This window comes from Sinocyclocheilus grahami, unplaced genomic scaffold (genome assembly GCF_001515645.1).
Source record: "Sinocyclocheilus grahami isolate Dianchi unplaced genomic scaffold, SAMN03320097.WGS_v1.1 scaffold343.1, whole genome shotgun sequence".
NCBI lineage: Eukaryota > Metazoa > Chordata > Actinopteri > Cypriniformes > Cyprinidae > Sinocyclocheilus > Sinocyclocheilus grahami.
The window spans coordinates 1,440,735-1,466,751 of NW_015505522.1; the positions used below are offsets into that span (position 1 = coordinate 1,440,735).

A 26,017-nucleotide genomic window follows, 5' to 3' on the forward strand; every position below is an offset into this window, starting at 1 on the left:
TTGTACTCTTTTGGGATTGTTTTCCACACACTGTTGCACTTGTGCTGTCCCTGTTATGTTCTATTCTTATCAATTATTGGATTCAATCTTTCCATCAACTTGCTTTATTTCAATTAGCACAGGTTTCGTATTTCTGGCTTGATCGTAGGCCTCATTGATCTGAGCTTATGCACCTCAGTGTGTTCACATCGTCAAAGTTATCCACAAATAATGCTTTTTCACTCAAAAACCGAATCAGGTCAAAAAAAAAAAGAAATACTAAACCCATACTAATTGAAAGAAAGCAAGTTGATAGAGAGATTGAATCTAATATTTGGGGATAATATTGCATAACCAGAGATTTACAAGCGATTTTTAAAAAGCTGGTAATTTTTGTTTAGGAACATCAAGGATTTTCAGTGCAGCACAAAGGTTGACTGTCTGTTGCTTGTTTGTGGATGAAATAATTCATTAGAAAGGGGCAGTGAGAAATTAATACAATCTCAAATCCTTGTGAATATTTTTTAAGGAGATCATATGATGCTATTTCAATTCTTCCTTTCTCTTTGGAGTGTTACAAGCTCTTGGTGCATAAAGAAGATCTGTAAAGTAGTCTCAAATCCTAAGAGATATTCTTTATAAAAGTTAAGAGTCTGCCACACCTACCTAAAACGGCTCGTTCTAACACGCCCCCACATGTCTACATCACTATGTGGGAAGATTTGCATAACGCCGCCCAAATGTGCACGCAAAGAAAGAAGGCGTAACTTTTATTCTCGCTGTAGTATTGTTGTTTTACAATAATGTTCTTTTTAGCAGCATCATATGACCCCTTTAAATAAATTTTACTTTTAGAGACACCATAATATGCACCACTAGGTTCGATTTTGGTAGGTGACACATTTGGCAAAGCCAAGAAATAAAACAAGAGGGTCAAGAGAGGAAGAGTACAATGCTGTTTGGGAGCTTTCCAGCTACATTCTGAGTGGAATAAACCCCCACTCTGCCTCATTTCAGTGGCACTGCAAGCTTTGATGGTTTCGAGGATAAATGCAGTTCCTAAAAATTACATGCTGCACTTCCTAAGTAATCTCCAGGCACATTTAAGTAGCAGACTAATTAAATAAATGAGGTCGAGCCACATCCAAAGGAACACAGTTTAACTCAAGTGCACTTGTGTGTGTTTTATTGGCCGCACCCAGATACACAAGGGTCAGAAACATGAAGATTGCATTGAAGTTTGGACATTTCAGCACTCTCAAGGCTCAAGGCATCTCCACAATGGTGCTTATGGAGGATTCACGTGCTGCTGCTGTTGTAATCTCTCTCTCTCTGGCAGGAAACAAAGGGGCTTGTTAATGCAGAGACTTGCCTGAGCCTTTGATGTGAAGCACAACCAGTCAAGCCTCGTGCTTCACTCGCGTAACACACACACAACGCTCGAGACCTGCACTGACACACAAACCGACATTCGACACACAGCACGCGCTCATCTGCACACGCGTGCATAACACATTAATGAAAAAGCATAATCTCTCTGCATTCTTGCTGTAAACCGACACGCGGCTTCTATTTTAAGATGCGCGAGATTTGATCGTGCAAAAACGTGCTGCACTGCTGCAGCTCACCTCAGTGGAAAATTCAGTTTATAAATGTTACTTTGTGTGCATTAGCAGAAACATTATTTTCCATCCAATCTCAACTTTTTTCCACGAACTTCATGAGGAGATTTCCAAAACGGAAAAAGGGGTTAAAGTAAATCACTAAATCAGGTGCATCTCAACTACTACCCTTAATTTTACAAATGAAAAAAATTGCATTTAGTGAAATTTGCTTCTCTGCTTGTTTGGCTTCAGGATCATGAAGTGGCAACTAACAGAAAACGTTTTATTGTATAAAAAGACGAAAATTCCTTTGAACATCAAAATATATTGATGTCATACAATAATAATATGCAAAATACTGTATTAGCATTTGACATTGTTATAAGTGACGGATGAATTTGAAGCAAAAGACTGTACTGTATGATGGGGCATCGACAACAAAAAGCCATGGGAAGTGTTTCTCCTCCTTCTAAATTGTATTTTATAGCATGCATAATTATAGGGTTAATTGCATTTCATTGTTTGCATGTAACATTTTTCCTCTGCTGTCCATGAACTGATCAGAACAGACTTGAGACCTGTTTTTGAGAGCAGCTGATCTCCAGACCTGAGCTGGGAATGAGGTTGAAATAAAATGCAACATTTTAATGCCCTTTAAAAGAGCACACATTTTACTATGCAAACATATACATTTGAATAAGTAAAAATGTAGCAGGAGTATATGCCATGTAAGTAATGCATGCAATATTCAGCACATTCATGTCATCCCATTGCACACCACAAAATTATCAAGAAAAGGAAAGTCAGGTGTTTCTGTATTTTTAACAGCTTGACTCTAAGGTTAAATGAATTGTCTGGAAGAAGAAAACATACCAGATAATGTCTGTTTTCTGATTTTTTTCTTACAGTAGAAGAATAAAAGAGGTTCGTTTGGCGGTAAAGTCTCCTGTTGGTTTCTCAATGCCTTGCTTTTTAGAAACAAACAGAAAAGCAGAAATACTTGAAATGCTCTGTTGTGTTTACTAGCTGCATGAACTATTAATGTCAGTATCAATTTGACAGCAGAAATGATATTTGTTTCCACCCCGGCACTTACATCACTTCAACACAGATTCAGAGAATAAATCCCTCTTCTTGTTGAAAAGCTGCTTTATGGCTCTTTGGGGCTCAATAGCTTCCCTACAGGACCTTCAGATGAGCGTCTGCTTCTTTGCTGTAGTGAGATCCTCTCTGGGTTCATCAGATACATAGAAAAAGGGAGAACTAGATGCCAGAGAGACATCAGTCTTCATGCATATATGCTCTATTAAATGTTCAATAACATGAATGAAGTATGACCACATCATATATATTATATGTGGCATGCATATGCTTTTATAAGGGTTCATTAAAGCATGAGCATATTCTTTTTTTTTACCTTGACAATGAAAAATCACTTGAGGTTGCATTTACATCAGCACATCATCTTCTGTCAACACAGCTACTGTTTCACCATAACTGACTCCCGCTTCTGATAATATATAAGATTGCATCAGTTCTTCTGAATGCCACTGGATTCTTATCAGTTCTACACACATCATCATGCATTAAAACGATTCAGTTGTCAGCAGAGAGTACTGTATGATCTAAGTTCGTTAGCAGCTTGAATGGATGCGTATCATCACAGCATTGCAGTGAACTAAAACTGAAACTAAAATTAAAACCACTAAAAACATTTCCATTGCTTGAAATAAAACAATCACGAACTGACATGAACTGAACTTTTTATTTCATCTAATTTCCAAGTCATTTTAATTTCGATAAACTAAAACAATTAAAGCTAAAATAAACATTTAGGAAACTATGTAGACAAATATAAAGCAAAGAAAAACTACTGAAAATGACAAAAGCGCTCAACAAAATTACTAAAATGAAAAAAAAAAACATTAATACAATTTATAAGAGTATCTTAATGATACTAAAATAACACTGTATGTGTTTCTGACTTTAGTATTCTAACATTGATATTCTAATATTCTAATATTAATATTATAAGATTTGGAGAATGGATGGCTTGACATCACAGCATTCATAATTGCCATCCGGTTTTTAAATACATTTTTACATTGTTAATTTTTACATTTGAATCCATTAAAACAGTTGAACATTATGGCTAGCTGGTTGACAGAACTTCATAGTCAGTGTAACACAATAACTTCATTTTTATAATGAATTCAAACAGTTGTAACAAACATTTGATGTTTTTGGGGAAAAAAATCTATCTTTAATCTTTTAAAACTTGAAGCAGCATCACATCTAACCTCACTGTTAACATGATCCAAACATTACTGTATCTAAATCTATAATTATGAGACATTAATGCTTTCTAGTTTCATTTTAAAATTCTGATTGTTATTGTGCAGACGGGCAGGATTCTCACGAAAGCACACGCTCAGTTTTCACCGGATTCATCTGGTGGGATTTTGAAGTATGATTTGATTCACTGCATTCATTGCTAGCTAGTTTTTCTTTCCTTGGAGGAGACTGAAGAGCCGTGTTGAGCTGGTGTGGTGTGTTTGTAGTGGTGAGAGGGCGGCTGGAGCGGAGCACAGGGACACTGATGTGGCATTGGACAGGATGTCGATTCTTATGATGGATAACTCTTTAGGTCTTTGAGTGAACACAAACCACCACGTGTGTGTGTGTGTGTGTGTGTGTGTGTGTGTGTTGCTCAGGTTTTGTCTAAGACCAAACGTCCCCGATGTGATAGTATAAGAGCTGAAATCAGCTCCAACAACAGCTTTACAACCAATTCATGTCTTCTTAATTAAAAATGCTTCTTGATCGAGAAAGGTTTGTTTGTGGGCTTACGGGATAGAAAATAACATTAGCTCAGGTAAAAAAATAAAAAATACAAGTCAATGGAAAGTCCCCTCCGAGACACGTGTGTGAACATGTCTGTGTGCATGTGTGTTAATTATGCGTTCTCATCTGATGATTATTAACTGGAAGTCAAAAGAGGTATTTTTTTGAACTACTGTTGTTTCTCTCATTTCACAGAAAATGTAGTACAGATGCAATATTTGTTTATTTCTAGTTCTGATTTATGAACAATAAAGAAATAAAGAAATAAAAAAAAGAAAATGAGAAAGAAAGAAAGAAAGAGGGAGAGAAAGAATATTGTAATGTGGTATGTATTATTATTTTTTAATTCTCCCCTCATTAAGCAGGACAAGGGGAAAAAAACTGCAAAAAACTTGGGGGGAAAAGGCATGTTGCATGTGTTAATTCATTCATTTTACATTTATTAATAATCCAGTTACTAAAGCATCAGACTGTAAGACGAGGAGCCAGAAAAATTCAGAGCAAAATAGCTAATCCATTGAAATCCAGCTTGAACGCTCATGCATGTTTTATTTTGAAACTCTTTGTGTATGAATGCTTGAGAAACTGATCATTATTTCCTGGAAATTAACATTAGATTAAAGAGTTAAACATTCTGAATGGATGTCTTGAACAGACAAACAAACAAACAAATGATTAGATCTACATCTAAATGAACTGGCCATCACTGAACCAAAGTACATACGTCGATTTAAACCAACAAAACTAGTTGTGTGTTAAAGCAGGTAGAAGTAGCTCTTTAAGGTAACGGTTGCTGGTGACTTTTCCTGTTTAGGCTCAGCATGAAGTAGAGACATAAAATTAATTTAATTTAATTTAATAAATATTATTAATATAATTAGTATTAGTATAGCACTGTTATTAAGTGTCCCACTGTCTCAAAGTGTGTCTGTGTACAGTGATCTTCATTGATTGTGAGTATAAGGACACTGATTCTGGTTCTGAGAGGAAACCTGAATGTGACTGACCTCTTTAGGTGCAGAGCAGGAATTTCAGGTTCATCAGCAAAGAACAGCAGCCCTGTACTGCACTCTTAAAAATACAGCTTCCAAAACAGTGATGCCATAAAGAAACCTCTTCTGGATTCTTTTTGTGAACCTTACTCTAAAAAAAAAAACTAAGTGTGAAACATTTTAAAAATCTAATGAACTTTTTTTTTTTTTTTTACAATATAAAGAAGCTTTAGATTCCATGGGTGTTAAAGGTGATTCATGGAACCATGATAAAAAAACGCAACTTTTATTCTTAAGAGTGACCTCTCACACTCACTGGATTGCATCTCAGAACACTTCAGAGAGAATTCAATAGAAAATGTCAAGCTCTTTCATTTAAAATACAGAACATTTTTTCAAAAACCATGATTAATAACTAACTAACTACAAATTAGTATTATGCTTGATGCAAATTTACTAAAAAAATTTAATTTTTAGTAATCACACACTGGAAATAGGGTTCAGTTGTTGCACTGTAAAACATGATTGTGATTTTAACAGTAAAAACCTGTTAACTGGTTAACAGTAAGTTTCCATACTATATACGGTGAAGAAATGTAATTACATTTAATGTCATTTTACAGTAAAACTTACTACGGTTTTTGGAAGTGAAAAAGAAAAATGTATAATTTACAGTAAATTGACACTCCCAGAATTCCCTGCATGAGGCTTCATATTAGATGTTTTTTTGTTGAAATAACATGTTTCTTCTTCTTAGTTTTTTTCTTATCAGTTGTGTACATTAGGGTGTACATCTCACATCTAATGTTGTTAAATGAATATTTATTGCATTATTTCAGTTTCATGTGTGTCACCATGATGGGGTTTAGTGTTTGTGTGAATGGCACTGTGCACCTTCTATATATATATACATATATATAAGTATTGCCCGCCTCAGCTCGTAGAAAAGCTGTTTGTGATGAGCTTTGGTTCATCATGTGACTTTCTAGTGCATTACAATGGTTCAAAACAGATATTAACACTTCAGTATGTTGGTTTATTAACATTACAGCAGCTAATGAAATACGGTAATTTATTGTGAATTTAAGTTAAGTCTGTAAAACCTAAAATGTCGCTACCATATTTTTTACGGTGAAGTTCTGGCAACCACAGCTGCCGGTATTTTACCGTAAATGTCACAGATTTTTTTTTTTACAGTGATACATTAAAGAGCTTTTTCTACCTGATCTAACCCATAAACATTAGTTCTGTTGATATTGATGCATGTTGGTCGCTTCAGTGATGTTAAATAATATTTGTGTTTAAATGACTTATAATATGGACTCAATGATTATTTTAATTTGTATTTAAAACACTGAAAGAGGGGTTCACCCGAAAGTGTTCAAGGATCTGGCAACCACAGCTGCCGGTATTTTACCGTAAATGTCACAGATTTTTTTTTTTTACAGTGATACATTAAAGAGCTTTTTCTACCTGATCTAACCCATAAACATTAGTTCTGTTGATATTGATGCATGTTGGTCGCTTCAGTGATGTTAAATAATATTTTTGTTTAAATGACTTATAATATGGACTCAATGATTATTTTAACTTGTATTTAAAACACTGAAAGAGGGGTTCACCCGAAAGTGTTCAAGGATCTATTTCTGCTTAAATGACGTCCTTCAGTGTAACATAATTTGTTAAGGTTGATATAGTCACAATGATAAAATATTTGACTTGGATTAAATCAATGGATTATGTTATCACAAATGTTTTTGTAGCATGCAAAACATTCACCGATTCATGTGAAATGTAAATACATTTATATGTAAATACAAAGTAGGCCTATCTTTTGATTTGAAACACATTTAACACTTCATATGCTGTATTTCTCTGTGTGACGAAAAGCTAATATAGTTTAGAATTAGTTACAGATCATCTAGTCACAGTGTGGCTGAAACCATTCTAGAATAAGGAGGAAAGAATCATTTTTACTTATAATTAAAAAACAGAACTGATTATATTCAGAAGATTTCTATGCAGAGTTACAGCGAGTTAAACAGTGACATGTACTTTCACTGTAAATGTAATTTAGTTTATTATACATGCTTGTCAATATTCAGTATAGTACACTTTAGACAACACAAGTAACTGCATTGAATAGAAATGCATTTTATTTAATTCTATTCTTCCTATTTAATGTATTCTTTTAATAACAAGTAAGTAAATCTTTAAAACAGAAGTTTAGGTCAGGTTTGAAATGATAAAATAAAGAAAGTCATTGCCAGTGCTGGGTTGTAATGTAATCTGGATTATGTAATCAGATTCTAAAAAATATTATATTACATTTTATAATGCTCATAATCAGATTACAGTAACTTTTTATGGATTACATGATTATTCACACATCGGCAGTAAATAATTAGTAATTTCTTGATTCTCCCTAATTCTTCTTTCTTCTCTTTTACATATTCCTTTCTAAAAATCCTACTGTGTGGCATTCAGCTTGAACTATATTCACAAATGTCATATAAATAAATGAGCAAACCATGCTTCTGAATTTGAGGGGAAAGCACTTCTCAAGTTGTAAGATCATGTGTGAAACAGATAATTATGCAAATTACTGTTGATTCTGGAAATCTGGACAGCAATATTTCACACCTGGAAGACTTGGGCGTGTTTTGATGTTTATTAAAGTTTGTTTATGTAATGCATAATGCATTTTATGATGTTGATATCAAAAAACGATAAATGACGTCCTTCAGTGTAACATAATTTGTTAAGGTTGATATAGTCACAATGATAAAATATTTGACTTGGATTAAATCAATGGATTATGTTATCACAAATGTTTTTGTAGCATGCAAAACATTCACCGATTCATGTGAAATGTAAATACATTTATATGTAAATACAAAGTAGGCCTATCTTTTGATTTGAAACACATTTAACACTTCATATGCTGTATTTCTCTGTGTGACGAAAAGCTAATATAGTTTAGAATTAGTTACAGATCATCTAGGCGCAGTGTGGCTGAAACCATTCTAGAATAAGGAGGAAAGAATCATTTTTACCTATAATTAAAAAACAGATTTCTATGCAGAGTTACAGCGAGTTAAACAGTGACATGTACTTTCACTGTAAATGTAATTTAGTTTATTATACATGCTTGTCAATATTCAGTATAGTACACTTTAGACAACACAAGTAACTGCATTGAATAGAAATGCATTTTATTTAATTCTATTCTTCCTATTTAATGTATTCTTTTAATAACAAGTAAGTAAATCTTTAAAACAGAAGTTTAGGTCAGGTTTGAAATGATAAAATAAAGAAAGTCATTGCCAGTGCTGGGTTGTAATGTAATCTGGATTATGTAATCAGATTCTAAAAAATATTATATTACATTTTATAATGCTCATAATCAGATTACAGTAACTTTTTATGGATTACATGATTATTCACACATCGGCAGTAAATAATTCGTAATTTCTTGATTCTCCCTAATTCTTCTTTCTTCTCTTTTACATATTCCTTTCTAAAAATCCTACTGTGTGGCATTCAGCTTGAACTATATTCACAAATGTCGTATAAATAAATGAGCAAACCATGCTTCTGAATTTGAGGGGAAAGCACTTCTCAAGCTGTTAGATCATGTGTGAAACAGATAATTATGCAAATTACTGTTAACTGTTGATTCTGGAAATCTGGACAGCAATATTTCACACCTGGAAGACTTGGGCGTGTTTTGATGTTTATTAAAGTTTGTTTATGTAATGCATAATGCATTTTATGATGTTGATATCAAAAAACGTCAGATGATGCATAAATCTCAATTTTGAAAAATTGACACTTAAGACTGGTTTTGTGCTCCAGGGTCACATATAGCGAATAAAATCATTTTCAGGCTCAAGTCGAGTCCTCGTCGCTTCCGTTCACACTAGCGCTCCACCAAACCGCAGAAACATCCACCATCATGTTTTCCCATGATAGCAAATCAAACTGAGCGCAGGAAAGTAAATGTACACATGAGTGTGGGAGAACAAATCAACACATCCATTCCCACCATCAATCTCTGGCTGCGGATCAATGCTGGGAACAAACACTCCTCTCCATTTCCACATAAAGATGGCGACACTAGGCTCACCACAGAGACATTAGTCCTTCACAGTAATCTTTTGATTTGTATAACGTGACACTCAAGTGGAAGCAATTCATTAAAAGCCGAGGATTCTTTGTTGGTTCTGCGTATGAAGCGAATGGATCAAATCAGGCAGAGATGATGTTACTTCTGATGGCATCCCAGCTGCTTTATTAGCTCTAGTCCCACATGTTCGTTTGTTCATCTGTTTGTTAGAAGTGAAGCATCACGATTGCTCATATTTTGATGAAAAACAGGATTGAGGTTCAGTCTGCGTGTTTGAGGTCCGGACGTGAAATCATGTGTGTTGTTGAGGAGAGTGTGCGAACAATCAGAAAAAAAGTGCAAAAATCCCACACTGAAGGAGGTTTTGACTTTCCATTGTGAAACTGAGATGCCGCATGGTCAACTGTGTGAGCTCAAATGAAATTAAAACGCCTGCAATGTATATCTGTATACATGACAACCCTCAAGAAGTATTTGATTGGTTTTTGCACAATGAAAGCTAATTTTGTAGATCTTTGTTCCTCCGTTTTGTAGTCCAGCTCATCAGTTGCATGCCTCTGTAGGGATCAATTGCATAAACAGCCACTATATGTTAAGACTGGGTCTGACTCTGAAGAACTAGTTTGAGATTCAAATCTGACCAATCTACCTTTTTATTATTGGTCAGATTTGCACCCTCAGATTCCAGATTTTCAAAATAGTTGTATCTCGGCCAAATATTGTCCCATACATCAATGGAAAGCTTATTTATACTCTATAAATATACCCAGGCTTTGAAAATTAGTGAGGTCCGGTAATTGCAGGTAAATTTCACAAATAATAATAAAAAAGAGGCAAATACACTCTAAAATAAATGCTGGGTTAAATACAACCCAGTGCTGGGATATAAATAGGGACAAACCCAGCAATTGGGTTGTTTTGACCCAGCGGTTGGGTTACTACACAGAAGGTTGGGTTAAACATTTAACATTTAACGCTGGGTCAAAACAGCCCAATTGCTGGGTTTGTCCCTATTTATATCCCAGCACTGGGTTGTATTTAACCCAGCATTTATTTTAGAGTGTAAGACATTGGATTAAACATAAAATACAATTTTGAAATAGAAATACTGAAATTTTAGTTTAACAAATCAGTTTTTACAACACTTTCAACTTCAAAATTTCATATCAAATCTGATGTTAATTCCTGCCGTTTCTTTGTAATTATTTGTGAATTTCTGAGTGAAAATGATTACTTGGCTTTTTTCAAGTACATTTTTTCCCTTACATTTTCTTCAGAAAATGTTCATGGGAATTAAAACAGTTTAGAAGCAGGCGTGTCCTGTGGTGTAACACACTAAACTCCATCTGCAATTATTATTATTATTATTATTAATGCAGCTTTTATGAACAATCAAGAGACTGCAATGAGTATTTGTATTCACAGAAACGTATGTTGCATGACCATTTAAAACAACTATCGAAGAGGAATAAGTATTTGAGAAAAACTCAAATCCTTTAAGATATACACTAGCACTTTTATATACACTTAAAGGCTTCCAGCCAGGTCAGACCCCTGCAAACCAGACAATAAATGGCAGATCAGTCTCTTTTGCCAGTATCGTGTTTTGAGTGAAAAACTATATCCTACCAGTGCATAAAAAAAGGTTCATAATTTTTGTATGCGGTGGAAAATATGAGCAATTTTTTGACCAGCACTTCTGCCCTAGATTCGTTAGCTGCATTAAGCTCTGTGCATGATGTGCTCTTGGGGAGCTAGTGGAAAATGTTGACGCTGTCGTGCCGGGTGAGAGTTGAGTGGGTGTTGAAGACCTCCACACATGCGCTCAGACTCTTACCTGAGCGTTTCCTGCCTGCGTAAGACTCTTGAGCAATCTCAGAAAACTGCACAAAGAGCTCAGACACTAACCTCTGGGACCCTAGAACAAGCATGCAAATAGATGCATAAGCATAACCAAAAAGCATGGCTAGAGATGCTTGCCAAACACCTCTAATAAACAGTTTTGTCACTGTGGCGATACACACAGTTTGTCAACAGACTGCCTATCGCCACACATCTCTCCACAGGCAGCGCATCTTCACGTTCGCTCGGGTTTGATAATCATCTTTCTCGCTAGAAGCAAAACAAAAGGCAGCAGAACAAAGATGCTGAAGTGTGCGGTGATTCACCTCATTTAAAGACAGACCACAAACGTTTGACATTTGTGATACCTTTCAGAAGGCAGGAAGCAAGCTGTTTCTTGCTCTCTGTGTGATGTCAACAACTTCGGTAATGTAGTGGAAAAGCATTATCTGACACTTCAGATCAAGAGGTGGACTGGATTGTTGTGTTATTCACAGCAGATGTGTGCGCCACATGTTGCTTTCTGCTGTTATGAAACCCTGAACAGACTACATCACGGTTGATGGCAACGGAATAATGTTTTTGTCGCTGACGTAACTACACATTAACAGTGAAGAGCTGATTCTAAAATGCACTGCATGTTAATATAGCTGTGGTTTTAAACACAATTATTTCTTTGACTTTTTTCTGTTTCATGACAGTGTGTTATTAAAATGCATTGATGTTAGGGTTATAGACCATTAGCTGTTTGTACAGACCTATTGCTGTTACTATAATTGTTGCAAATAAATATACATTTTATATGTACACTGTAAAAAATACTGTGAATTTAACGGTAAAAGACTGTAAAAATGCTACAGTAAAAACCTGTTAAATGGTTAACGGTAAATTCCCCAACTATATACGGTGAAAAAATTTATTGGACATTACATGTATTGGACATAAATTTTATGGTAGTATACCGTTTTTGAAAAAGTATAATTTACAGTGAATTACCGTAAATTGACATTCCCAGAATTCCCTGCGTTACATTTCAAATTTGATGTTTTTTTGTTGAAATAACTGTTTCTTCTTAGTTTTTTCTTATCAGTTGTGTATATTAGGGTTGTGTGTTACACATAATGTTGTTAAATGAATGTTTATTGCATTAGCAAGCTTCAGGCCCAGATGGTGTTTCACCTGCCTGTTTAAAAGTCTGCGCTGACTAACGCATGATGAAAATATGTGTAATATATTACAAACACAACAAAACAACTTTATTTTGTTAACTTGCGTAGCTTTAAAATGAAGTATTATAGAGACGATTTCTCTCAAGATGAGGACAGGAGACGTGTCAGTGAATAAATAGGAAAACAAAGTAACTTGCGTTACTTACAGTATTTGAAAAAGTAACTGAAATTTTATTGTAAATTTAAAAGTAATGCGTTACTTTATTTACTTGGAAAAGTAATCGGATTACTTGCATTACTTGTTATGCCTTACCCCCAACACTACATTCTTCTGATATTACTGTTATAAGGTTATAAGGTTTAGTTTGCAAGACATAAACAAAAATCAATAAACAAAAAAGTTTTGACACAGCGTCTGAAATCAGCACAATAAACATCTAAAGCCATTTAAAACATTTAATGTGTTTTACAAACATCTTCAGGAGTTCACACAAGAGAAGATACAGGTATGAGGGCAAACATAAGCAATTCTATTTAATTTTGCATTTAGTTAAATTTTTTAAAAACATATTTAAACAATAAAAACTGTACAAATACCTTATGAGAATACAAAAGAGCATCAACAGAAAAGCTCACATGTCACAATACACAAAAGAGAGTAAACATTAGCAGTGCATAAAATTGTAATCATTAAAACAATTAAATAATACATACAAATACAAATAATATTTTTTTTTTCATTTTTTAAATTATATATATATATATATTATATAGTGCTGTCAAATGATTAATCGTGATTAATCACATACAAAATAAAAGTTAATATATGTGTGTGCTCTGTGTACATTTATTATGTATACATAAACACACACACATTCAGTATATATTTAGAAAATATTTACATGTATTTACATGTCTATATTTATATTCATTTAATTTATATTATAAATATATATATATATATATATATATATATATATATATAAACTAGAAATAGACGGATCTATTACTTGGGACATGTTTAAATTTGGAGTAGGCGATATTACTTCTTATATTAAAACACTGTAATCCCAAATGTAATGTTTTGAAAACAGCACCTAGTTTACTGTCTTTAAAAAGGAGCTAGCCATGTATAAGCGATAAGGCCAAGAAATTATTTGATTTGTTTAGTCTTCACCAAAGGATATGGTATGAATTCATCTGGTTTTATATTAGAGCTGAATACACACACAGCATGCATGCATAAATAAATGTGCGTGCATGCATGCATAAATAAATGTGTGTGCATGCATGCATAAATATGAAAAAAGGACAATGCATATGCATATCACAGAAACATTAATATGTAGAGGAAGTCAAGTTAAACCTCAACAATCGAATCATTAAAAAACCCTCATATTGTTTCATCCATTTAATTTTGCTTGATGCATTGATATTTCTTAAAGTAACGTACAGGGAATTGAGTTTTTACCTTTTGTAATGGCATTTTTCTAACTTTATATTAAAAGTATGTCATCTTTTGTCAAATTCAAAAAATTCTATTTATAAGCTTTTTAACATTTCTAATAAAAACAAGTGGAATAAGCTACCAATCTAATGAAATCAGTATTTAAGAAATACATTTGTACTACAGAGGTGGCACAGAAGAACACACAAGTGGCTTGTAGGTGTATTTTCAGACGTTTAATGAGGCTCAGAGTGCAATTAAATTCATGTTGAGGTTAATGTTTTAAATAAGAAATATTAAACGATTTAAATAACAGAAACTGCCAGTAGGTGGCGGCAAGTCACTGATTTAATCACTGAATCGTTCATTCAATTGATTCGTTTGAACGGCTGATTCATTCAGGAACGACGTACGGGACTGTCTTTATGAATGGGTAATTGAGTCATTGACTCACTAGATTCGTTCAAAAACACAGTTCGTTCATAAACGAAACACCGCTGTGTTTGAATGGAGATGCGCAGCGGCTCGGCTGTGACTTTGAAACTATTCGTTGATGAAACAGAGCAAAATAAGGCAATAGTTTTGTAGTCAGACATTATAAGTCACTTCTTGTTTAATGAACTGTTGTATTAAATCAATATCACGTTTACAAACTCCCTTAACTCCTTAACTTTCACCGTACCAGTGACCGTACCGTTTTAGTAATCATCATAAATGATATATCATTTGAAAGCTTAGAAGCCCGAGATTCATCCTGTGAAAACCATTTTGAAATCGGACATAGCATTACCATGGAAATGGAACTTAAAAATCTTTTGGCGGTCCCCCTTAGTGGGCGGTGTCAAGTGTCATATTACAAAATGTATTACGGTATTTTACAATCAAAACTTTTTATAATCTTGACAAAATACATATCATTGGAAAGGTTTACAGAGAAATCTAGACATTTGTGACAGAAAAATGCATAAAAAAATTAAATGGAGTTTTGAAAGCACCCGGTGGCTGTTTGTGCTAGATTTTCACCTGCTATATAGGGAAGTATGCATATTCAAATGCAGCCTAAAAGAAAAGAAAAAACTCAGAAACGACATTTTTTTATATATATTAAAAGAAACATCCTAAAAAAAAGTTACATTATAAATACATAAAAGAAACATACTGGTAACAACAGTAAACCTAATATCAAGTGTAACACAATATTCATTCAGCATAATGTGTGATGCAACCATACTTGCACTGACAAATGCCATGCCACCATACAAAAGAATACAAGATGTATCTGAAAACATAAAACCATTGACAGTCATTTTGATATATATTTTCATTTGTTTATAGAAAATTTTAATAGTTTTTGAGTTATGCTGTGTTGGCACTAGATTCCATTATAAAATCTGAAGCAAATCCAGTAAAGACATCCACTGATCTCCCTTTGCCCTCATATATACTGCTATAAACATATAAAGTATTGTATAAAGTCTCATATATATCCTGAGTACGCCCATGCACTGTCTGCGTCAACCTGAAGTACAATTTCAAGTGAAAAAGGGAAGATGTGCAGCGGTAATGAGGCTTTCTGCTCTTGACATAAACCGTTCAGTTACCTTCATTATCACTGCAAGGCATGTGAAATGTATGTATGTGTTATGGCAACAATAGTAAAAAAAAGAAAGAAAGAACGAAAGAAAGGACAGCTTAGTTCTTCATGAAGGTTGAGCTCACAGTGTGTGTCTATATGTCTTTGCCTGTATGACATTTGTTAATGGGGCAGGCGCCAGTGTCTCACACATTGGACAGTGGTAACAATAATCGAGGAGCGAAAAGAGGATGTTTGAGGAAGATGGTAACAATATTAGACGACGCAAAGCTTGGTGAATGTCTCCAGCTGCGCATGCTTCATTAAAGGGTTACTGGGTGATGCCTGAAAATGTGAGGAAGGCAGTGGGTGTATTTGTATATACAGGAATCCAGTATACAAGCATAAAATCAGACAAAAACATTACATACATGTATTATGTATTATATGAATGTAATATATTTACTGAATATTGCTATTGTGTAAAAACACAAAGTATATTTCTCCATTTATTTTTTTATTATCATACATATTTTTATGTAAATTCTTTTTTTAAATGTAAAATATCAATTTAAATAATAATCTATTTAATATTTTATTAAATACAACTTTATAATTTAAGTAGTATATCATATTAAACCCCTTAACTGTTACCGTCCCACCTGTGGGACGCTTGGCGCTCTTTTTTGTTGCTGTCCTTTTTCTCTATCAAATCTTTAAGTAATCAGCATGAATTATATATAATTTGAAAGCTTAGAAGCCCAAGATTCGTCCTGTGAAAACCATTTTGAAATCGGACATAGCATTACCATGGAAATGGAACTTAAAAATCTTTTGGCGGTCTCCTCCCCCTTAGTGGGCGGTGTCAAGTGTCATATTACAAAATGTATTACGGTATTTTACAATCAAAACTTTTTATAATCTTGACAAAATACATATCATTGGAAAGGTTTACAGAGAAATCTAGACATTTGTGACAGAAAAATGCATAAAAAAATTAAATGGAGTTTTGAAAGCACCCGGTGGCTGTTTGTGGTATAACACCCTAAATAAAATCTCACGGGAACCTCAATTTTTTTTCATATCAACTTCAAATTTGGAACATAACTTATTTAGACATAAGGCTTTAATTTTACACCAATTTTAGAGTAAAACCTGTTATGTAAAATATTGACCATATATAAAATAAAATTAGTATAGCTAATTTTCTTTACAGTAAATGTAAACGTCTATAACTTTTTGATACATTAATTTTTAAACTTTTTTTTTTTAAATATGTATATAATTTTTATTAATTTTTATTTCAGTTTTAGCTATTTCAGTACATCAAGTTAAATGTACTAAAATAAAAATGAGAAATGTTGCTTTGCCAACTATCTGAAATTAGGCTTATTTTAACACATTTTTTATGGTTTTTGTTAACTATAATAACCCTGGGGTATATATTTAGCAAAATGCATCTTTCCAGAGCTCTTATTTTCATGGAAATTGACAGAATTTGAAATCTTTGTTTTATATCAAAAGTGACAAAACTCAAAGCTCACTGCGATTATTGGATGGCAGGTGCTACAAATAATATTCGTGAAGTTCTGTTCATCGACGGAAAACAGCATAGACTAAAAGATCGATCTCGGAATTTAAGAATCCATACAGTTGCATCAAAATGAATATTGATTAACTGATATTGTCAGAGATAATAACCCAAAACGACATAATCTCTGTGGCCCTCAGAAGCAGATATTGACCGTCACACGGACATGGAAGTGCTCCACGTGTTTTCATACTTGTTTGCACTAATTGACCCATGGATGTTTATCTTGGGAAAAGTGTGTGTGTGCTGCAGTCTGACTCCAGCTCTGCAAACGCTGCCATCCATATGCAGCCAGAAATATGACAAAACAACTGGAGTTGTGTAAATTTGAATTATAGACAAGTGTCAGCAAAAGGTAATATTACAATGCATTTTATTCGAATTCTGTACATTTGGTATTTAACCAAATTTAAAAAAAAAATGTTATGGCAATTTTATAGATGTGTATTTTCAAACGGCTGCTTTTTTGTTCTGAATTCTTAGACCGCAAGTATCCAGTTTTTAATAATAAGCTTCAAGTTTTCAAGATTCTAAAATAAAGCAATAAGCCCCAAGAAGCCGTGGTGTTCACAGGGCTTACTGCTTTTATAAAACGGTTATATACATAGTACGGTTTCACAAAATAAAGCAGAGCAAATAAAGTGTAATGATATTAATAAAAACAGTATTCTTCCACCAAACAATGTAGCTTCGAACACGGCTCAGCCAATCAGAATCAAGCACTGGAACTCCGTTTTATAATTCACGATTCTAAATGCAGTGTGACGCATTTGTTCTCCTGGTGCTGTAGGAGTTCAAGAGCTCCGGCTCGGCTAACACCGAGACCAGCAAGGTAGCAGGAACGCTGGAGACCAAGTACAAGTGGGCAGAACACGGCCTGACCTTCTCTGAGAAGTGGAACACTGACAACACTCTGGGCACGGAGATCACTCTGGAGGACCAGGTACCAGACCCGGAAAACTGAGCTCCACTTGTTTGGATATGAATTACATTCTTGTCATTTAACACGAGTGCTGCTTTCTTCTCCTCAGCTGGCTAAAGGGCTGAAGTTGACATTTGATTCCTCCTTCTCTCCGAACACTGGGTATGTCTGTGCTCTAGTATACTCGATGCCGCTGTATTGACGTTTGGCATTTCCAGTATGGATGTAATATATAAAGGAAGGGATGTATTCATTTTTGGTTGTGAGTCTAAATTAGAACGGCACAATTTGTAGAATTGCAATTTATTAGTATTATTATTATTTATTTTTTTTGCCAAAATTTTATGATATGCTTTAGGATTTACAGCAGCAACAATAATAACAACAACAATAATAATAATCATTTAATTTTTTTAAATAAATAAAAATATAAAAACTACTAAAAATGAATGTTACTCTTGTAATTGACAATTGCAATTTATTATAATAATTTTTTATTTTACAGTTTTTATTTATTTTATTCTCCTGGTAAAAATTGCAATAGCGATTTTTAAAATGCAATAAAAAAATTTTTTTTGCAGGGATTCACAATTTGGCCAAGATTTTGTGGTTTGCTTTAGGATTATTATATGAAGAAGAAGATGATGCTGATAATTCTAATAATTTTCTAAAAATAAAAAAATGACCAAAAAACGAAATGAGAAATATTACTTGGTAGTAGTGGTGTTATTATTGCTAAAAATATATATGTATATAAGAATTGCTTAAAACTAAATGAAAAAATATTACTATTGTAATATTTCACTGTAAAATAAAAAATAGTATTTAATAGAAAAGATGGCATGATTTTGTAAAATGACTAATATCTTAGTATTGTCTTAATTTCTTCATTTTATAGCTAAACCACCAAACATTATTTTTACAGTAAACCGCCGGAGCCCTTAAAGCCTCTCTTTCATTGATAAGCGCCTCTCATTAGAAGAAGACTGGTGCATGTTTAGTTTCCAAATGCATGTTAAAGCCACTCGGACTCAGCAGATGGAGTTCATGTGGATCATTTACATTGAACTGAGATGCTGAAAACACTGCGGATCATGAGCTGCTGATGTGTAACTAAAAACTGTGCTGCGCTTCACTCAGAAATACACATGTGTATGATTTGATAATCACACTAAGCCATATCACGTTTTCGGTGTTCTTTTGATTAGTCGTGCAGCTCTAGTTAAACAAGCGCTGTATTAACACTGTATCAGTTGATAACAGACTTGCATTCAGTGTTGTGGTTTTTGCAATGCACACTGAGTCTGAAATTTTCGCACGTTGAAAAGTAAATACGACCTCACGTTGTGTCAATCCCGTTTACACACTGCCTCCTAAACTTTCATCCGTCATAAAAAAATTCGGATCGGGTTCGATTTTCTGCGTTTTTCGCATCCGTAGTAAGCATTTTAAGAGCTGTTTTGACAATTTAGAGCCACCGTGCAAGCAAACGCCAAAATCCAGAATAGCGATTGTCAAGTTGATCCACTTCGTCTCGCAGCACAAAGCACCGTAAAGATCCTAGCACACCGAGTTCACAGAAATTGGTGGTCTTCTTTTTTTAATATGTAGCTCTAGTATTGCTAGTAAACTTTGAATCGCCCGTGATAATCCCGCTGCTCCTTGATAAGGAGGGGAACTCTCCGTCCTCTCTATATCTCAGGATTGGATGCACCCAATATTTCGAGAGGACAACAAAATCATCCTCACTGCTTGAAGACTCCACTTAGTACTGTTTTGAGAATTATTTTCGTAACGGATTAATGAATACGCATCGGACTCAGTGTGCAAGGTTTCTGTGCGTGGCTTTTTAGGATGACGAATACTTTCGGACTCGGTGTGCACTGACCTAAACTCAGCACAGTTTCCTCTGACGTTTCGCTGGCTTCTCTCCCAACTTCCCAAAGCAAGAAGAGCGGGAAGATCAAGAGCGGCTACCAGCGCGAGCACATCAACCTGGGCTGTGACGTGGACTATGACATCAATGGCACCGCGGTGCACGGAGCCATGGTCGTGGGCTTCGAGGGCTGGCTGGCCGGGTACCAGATGACTTTCGAGGCTGGGAGGAACCGGGTCACCCAGAGCAACTTCGCGGTGGGCTACAAGACCGACGAGTTCCAGCTCCACACAAACGTGTATGTACCAAACGTAATATCGTCAGGCCTACGCTAGCGAGTCCTCTGTGTGTCTCCAGCAGTCTCAAGGTTAGAAAGGTGGGTTATTTATATATGCGTTTATTCCCTGGCGATTGGATTTGTGAAGGGCTTTGCAGCAGGAAGCGGCCCGCTGGTGTCTGGAGCTTGTTTATGTCATTGAAACTCAAAATGAGTTGTGTGCAGTTGTGTTTAGGGCTGTGTATAACACACTCACTGCAGTCTTTTTCATTAAAATATAGTTAAATTATTATTTTTTTAATAATCAAATTAAAGCAATAATCAACATATTTGTCTTTTAGCAAAATAGTAAATTGCAGTTTTATATTCTTACGCTAAAAACATTTTATATAGGATTTGGTAGAAATGGCAAGACAGACATTGAATTAAACATGCTTTTTTATGAAGTAGTGTTTTCTTGTAAAAATACTGCAACCCTACTCTGCATAAAAATACCTAACCCTAACATCAAAAAATGTTTTTTATACTGTATGCATGGTTTATGTGGGTCATAATTAACTCTTCCACAAATTAAGGCCTTAAAAAGGTCTCAAGATGGAACAGAAAGTCTTGGCATTCAAATGTTATACCTCTTAAACTTGAAGCCTATTGTTAAAAACGGGATACTTGCAATCTAAGAATTCAGAACAAAAATCTGCAAATCTGAAACAACATATCTATAAAATTGCCATAAAATGTCCTACTTTTATTTGAGATGCAAACTAAAGATATGAGGTCTTGTTTTCTGAGACTCTGAACAAAATTAAGTGATATATATATAAATTTAGAGCCACCGTGCAAGCAAACGCCAAAATCCAGAATAGCGATTGTCAAGTTGATCCACTTCGTCTCGCAGCACAAAGCACCGTAAAGATCCTAGCACACCGAGTTCACAGAAATTGGTGGTCTTCTTTTTTTAATATGTAGCTCTAGTATTGCTAGTAAACTTTGAATCGCCCGTGATAATCCCGCTGCTCCTTGATAAGGAGGGGAACTCTCCGTCCTCTCTATATCTCAGGATTGGATGCACCCAATATTTCGAGAGGACAACAAAATCATCCTCACTGCTTGAAGACTCCACTTAGTACTGTTTTGAGAATTATTTTCGTAACGGATTAATGAATACGCATCGGACTCAGTGTGCAAGGTTTCTGTGCGTGGCTTTTTAGGATGACGAATACTTTCGGACTCGGTGTGCACTGACCTAAACTCAGCACAGTTTCCTCTGACGTTTCGCTGGCTTCTCTCCCAACTTCCCAAAGCAAGAAGAGCGGGAAGATCAAGAGCGGCTACCAGCGCGAGCACATCAACCTGGGCTGTGACGTGGACTATGACATCAATGGCACCGCGGTGCACGGAGCCATGGTCGTGGGCTTCGAGGGCTGGCTGGCCGGGTACCAGATGACTTTCGAGGCTGGGAGGAACCGGGTCACCCAGAGCAACTTCGCGGTGGGCTACAAGACCGACGAGTTCCAGCTCCACACAAACGTGTATGTACCAAACGTAATATCGTCAGGCCTACGCTAGCGAGTCCTCTGTGTGTCTCCAGCAGTCTCAAGGTTAGAAAGGTGGGTTATTTATATATGCGTTTATTCCCTGGCGATTGGATTTGTGAAGGGCTTTGCAGCAGGAAGCGGCCCGCTGGTGTCTGGAGCTTGTTTATGTCATTGAAACTCAAAATGAGTTGTGTGCAGTTGTGTTTAGGGCTGTGTATAACACACTCACTGCAGTCTTTTTCATTAAAATATAGTTAAATTATTATTTTTTTAATAATCAAATTAAAGCAATAATCAACATATTTGTCTTTTAGCAAAATAGTAAATTGCAGTTTTATATTCTTACGCTAAAAACATTTTATATAGGATTTGGTAGAAATGGCAAGACAGACATTGAATTAAACATGCTTTTTTATGAAGTAGTGTTTTCTTGTAAAAATACTGCAACCCTACTCTGCATAAAAATACCTAACCCTAACATCAAAAAATGTTTTTTATACTGTATGCATGGTTTATGTGGGTCATAATTAACTCTTCCACAAATTAAGGCCTTAAAAAGGTCTCAAGATGGAACAGAAAGTCTTGGCATTCAAATGTTATACCTCTTAAACTTGAAGCCTATTGTTAAAAACGGGATACTTGCAATCTAAGAATTCAGAACAAAAATCTGCAAATCTGAAACAACATATCTATAAAATTGCCATACAATGTCCTACTTTTATTTGAGATGCAAACTAAAGATATGAGGTCTTGTTTTCTGAGACTCTGATCAAAATTAAGTGATATATATATATATATATATATCTGTCAGTCTGGAAACCCTGTCTATGTTTTCCCTTTTGCGGATTAAAATGGAAATATCCTTGGGAATCGAAGTATAGTCAAAATGTTGTTTTGCTGTTATGTGATTTAGTGAAATTCATTGTTCAAAACAAATGATCACCTAGAGAAATTTCTGTGTACTTTATGCATTCCAGAGCATTTTATTGATCAAAATGATGTGTTTTCAAATCGCAGGAATGATGGAACAGAATTCGGTGGCTCTATTTACCAGAAAGTGAATGATAACCTGGAGACGGCGGTCAACCTGGCCTGGACCGCCGGCAACAGCAACACTCGCTTTGGCATCGCGGCCAAGTACCAGATCGATGCCGATGCTTCCTTCTCGGTACGTGTGAAGTTAGCATTGCCACTTCTAGTTTTTTTGCAACATTTTTCACTGATCAAGGCACGCATTTTTTGGCACTTCCTGGCATAATGATAACCGGTTACACCAAACCTTTATATTTGTACATATGAAACTAACAACAGTGTTGACGAATGTTCAGAATTGAACCCGAAATTCAAGATGTGAGGGTAAAAAAAATGCCATATGTAAGTGCTAACACTTTCCATGAAACCAGTATTTATTATACATTATAAGGGTATTCTTAATGCATGCATAATGCCTTATAACATGTTGTATAATCTGATAAATAATCATTGCAACAGTTACAATGTAACATTATAATACATACCTGTTTGTGATGCATTGTAACATGATGCACAATAATATGATGCATTGTAACACTAGGTAAAGCCTGCCTTTATAATGCATCATGAATTGCACACTAATAAAAAAACCTTGTAATGTGTCGTCATCTCATGAATAATCATAACAACAGTAATACATGTAATGCACATTTTAAACCGATTCAGATTGCAACATTTAGGGTTAATTTAAGCAGAACTTTCAGAATCTGAAATTGAATTGAATTCCGATTAGCACATCAATGCCCGTAAACATACCTAGTGTGAATGTAGCCTAAAAATGACAAGAGTCCGGATGAGATGATGTGAAGCATGCTCTGTTATGAAAGGCCTGGTCTCTTCATGATGTTCAGCACTTTCAGAATCTGAAATTGAATTGAATTCCGATTAGCACATCAATGCCCGTAAACATACCTAGTGTGAATGTAGCCTAAAAATGAAAATGACAAGAGTCCGGATGAGATGATGTGAAGCATGCTCTGTTATGAAAGGCCTGGTCTCTTCATGATGTTCAGGTGCTCATCAAATATAAGCCCATGCTATCTGAAGGAGCTGCATTCTAGTGCGGTTATATTTGTTTTCAGTGACTTTTGCAGTCAAACATGTTTTGTCTGTCTTACAGGCCAAAGTGAATAACTCTAGCCTCGTCGGCCTGGGATATACTCAGACCTTGAAGCCTGGTGAGTATGTGTAGATGTGAGTTTATTAAACCTGTTGTAAATGCCTATTCCTCTGCTCCTGGACGACCGCTATCCTGCAGAGTTTAGCTGAACCCACCTCGTGGATTGCTGACAATCTTACAATTACAATTAGGGATGCACAATATTGGACTTTTGCCGATATCTGATATGCCGATATTTTTCATTTTGGCCGATAGCCGATGCAGATACCAATATATTTACTGTTACTCTTGACTCTATCACACACCAAACGCGTCATTCTGTACGTGCTTTCTCAGTTTAAATGCAGCGATCCAAAGCAGAGAATCTAATCATCATTCAGGCAAAACTTTGCTTCAAGAATGAGCCACACTGCTGACGTGATCTAGTCGCTAGCACACCCTGAGCACATGTGAGTTAATGTATTCCTCTTATCGGCAAGACATATCGGCATAATTTTTCATATCGGGCCGATGCCGATATTTACATTTAAAGCCATTATCGGCCGATTCCGATATTGGGCCGATAATATCGTGCATCCCTAGTTACAATTGCATATTACATTGCAAAAATGGCAGAATATTCACTTGGAATTGCTATCACGCCGCAAAAGGTGGCAGTTGCATTTTAGACCATGGCTACGGTCTATTTTCATTATTATTTTTTTTTTATGTTTTTGAAAGAAGTCTCTACTGCTCTCCAAGGCTGCGTTAATTTGATCAAAAATAGAGTAAAACTGTAATGTGAAATATTATTGCATTTTAAAATTAAGTTTTTCATGTACATGACTGGTCAAAAGTTTGGAATAATTAAAAATCAAATTTTAAAACCATATTTTATGTTTCCACAAAAATTGAGCAGCACAACTGTTTTCAACATTGATAATAATCAGAAATGTTTCTTGAGCAGCAAATCAGCATATTATAATGATTTCTGAAGATCATGTGACACTAAAGACTGGAGGAATGATGCTGGAAACATATATTCACATAGAAAACAACCATTTTAAATGGCAATAATATTTCTCAATATTACTGTTCTTTCTGTATTTTTGATCGAATAAATGCAGCCTTGATGAGCAGAAGAGACTCCTTTCAGAAACATTAAGTCTTACTGATGCCAAGCTTCTGAACAGCGGTGTTTATGCCATTTTCAGTAAGCTCTCTTGGATGTGATCGTTCCTTGTCTAACTTTTTCCCTCTTTTCTCGGTTCAGGTATTAAGCTGACCATTTCTGCTCTTCTGGATGGGAAGAACGTTAACGCAGGTGGCCACAAACTGGGTTTGGGTCTGGAGTTCGAGGCATAGGAAGCTGAGGATTGCAATAATCCTGACTTGATTTTTCTTTTTTTGAATACCTATCCTCACACACCTTGTTTCTCTTAGATGCCCTGGCCAAGGAAGCGCACTATGCTCGGTCAAATAATGCATTAGTGATGCTCACTTCTTCAGAGAGAGCAACAGTTGGGTATTTACTAGGTCACACGGAATGAAAGAAGAGCATTTGCAAAGTTATAAATGGCTTGAAAAATGTATTTTCACTACACTCAATGTTATTTATTACAGTGTTGATCATGACAGAATATTTAATTTTTGGGAAGGCGTTGGGTAGAAACGGAGACGTTTACATCAGACAACACTAATAGTAGGCCACAACATTCCTGATCTGCGGTTTTCACCCCAGCAAAGCTTGAAGGAAAGGACCCGTATGTAACGGATGACACTCGCAGCCCATCACGCCTTTAGTTGTAGACACCAGCCTTTTGGGTGGGTTTCGTGTTTTTGTCTCGTCTGTGTGAGTGAAACCACACGTGTATCTTGTCCGTCGTTGTTTTCTCGCTGCATACTGCCTGTACCTTTGATGGCAAAACTCTTTCAGCTCTCCTTGAACTAAAGGAGATTGGAAACAAGCTTCTGACATATTGGGGAGAGCAGAAAAGATCTGAATAGGTGGATGCAGTCTTCCGTTTTTAAGTGTAGGATTAGAATACTGTGGATTTAGCAGTATGGGTACTTTCAGTTGAATAAAACATTTCAACCTGGACCACA

At 35.3% G+C, this 26,017-nt stretch overlaps 1 protein-coding gene across 1 annotated transcript; it reads left to right on the forward strand.

Moving 5' to 3' along the window:
- The first annotated feature begins 1,200 nt into the window (after positions 1–1,200).
- LOC107603230 (voltage-dependent anion-selective channel protein 1) lies at positions 1,201–26,017 on the forward strand. Its single transcript, XM_016295973.1, has 7 exons — positions 1,201–1,296; positions 17,961–18,113; positions 18,202–18,254; positions 20,039–20,266; positions 22,798–22,948; positions 23,933–23,990; positions 25,185–26,017. Exons 1-7 carry the CDS (start codon positions 1,201–1,203, stop codon positions 25,274–25,276), a joined length of 831 nt encoding a protein of 276 aa, XP_016151459.1. The 3' UTR covers positions 25,277–26,017.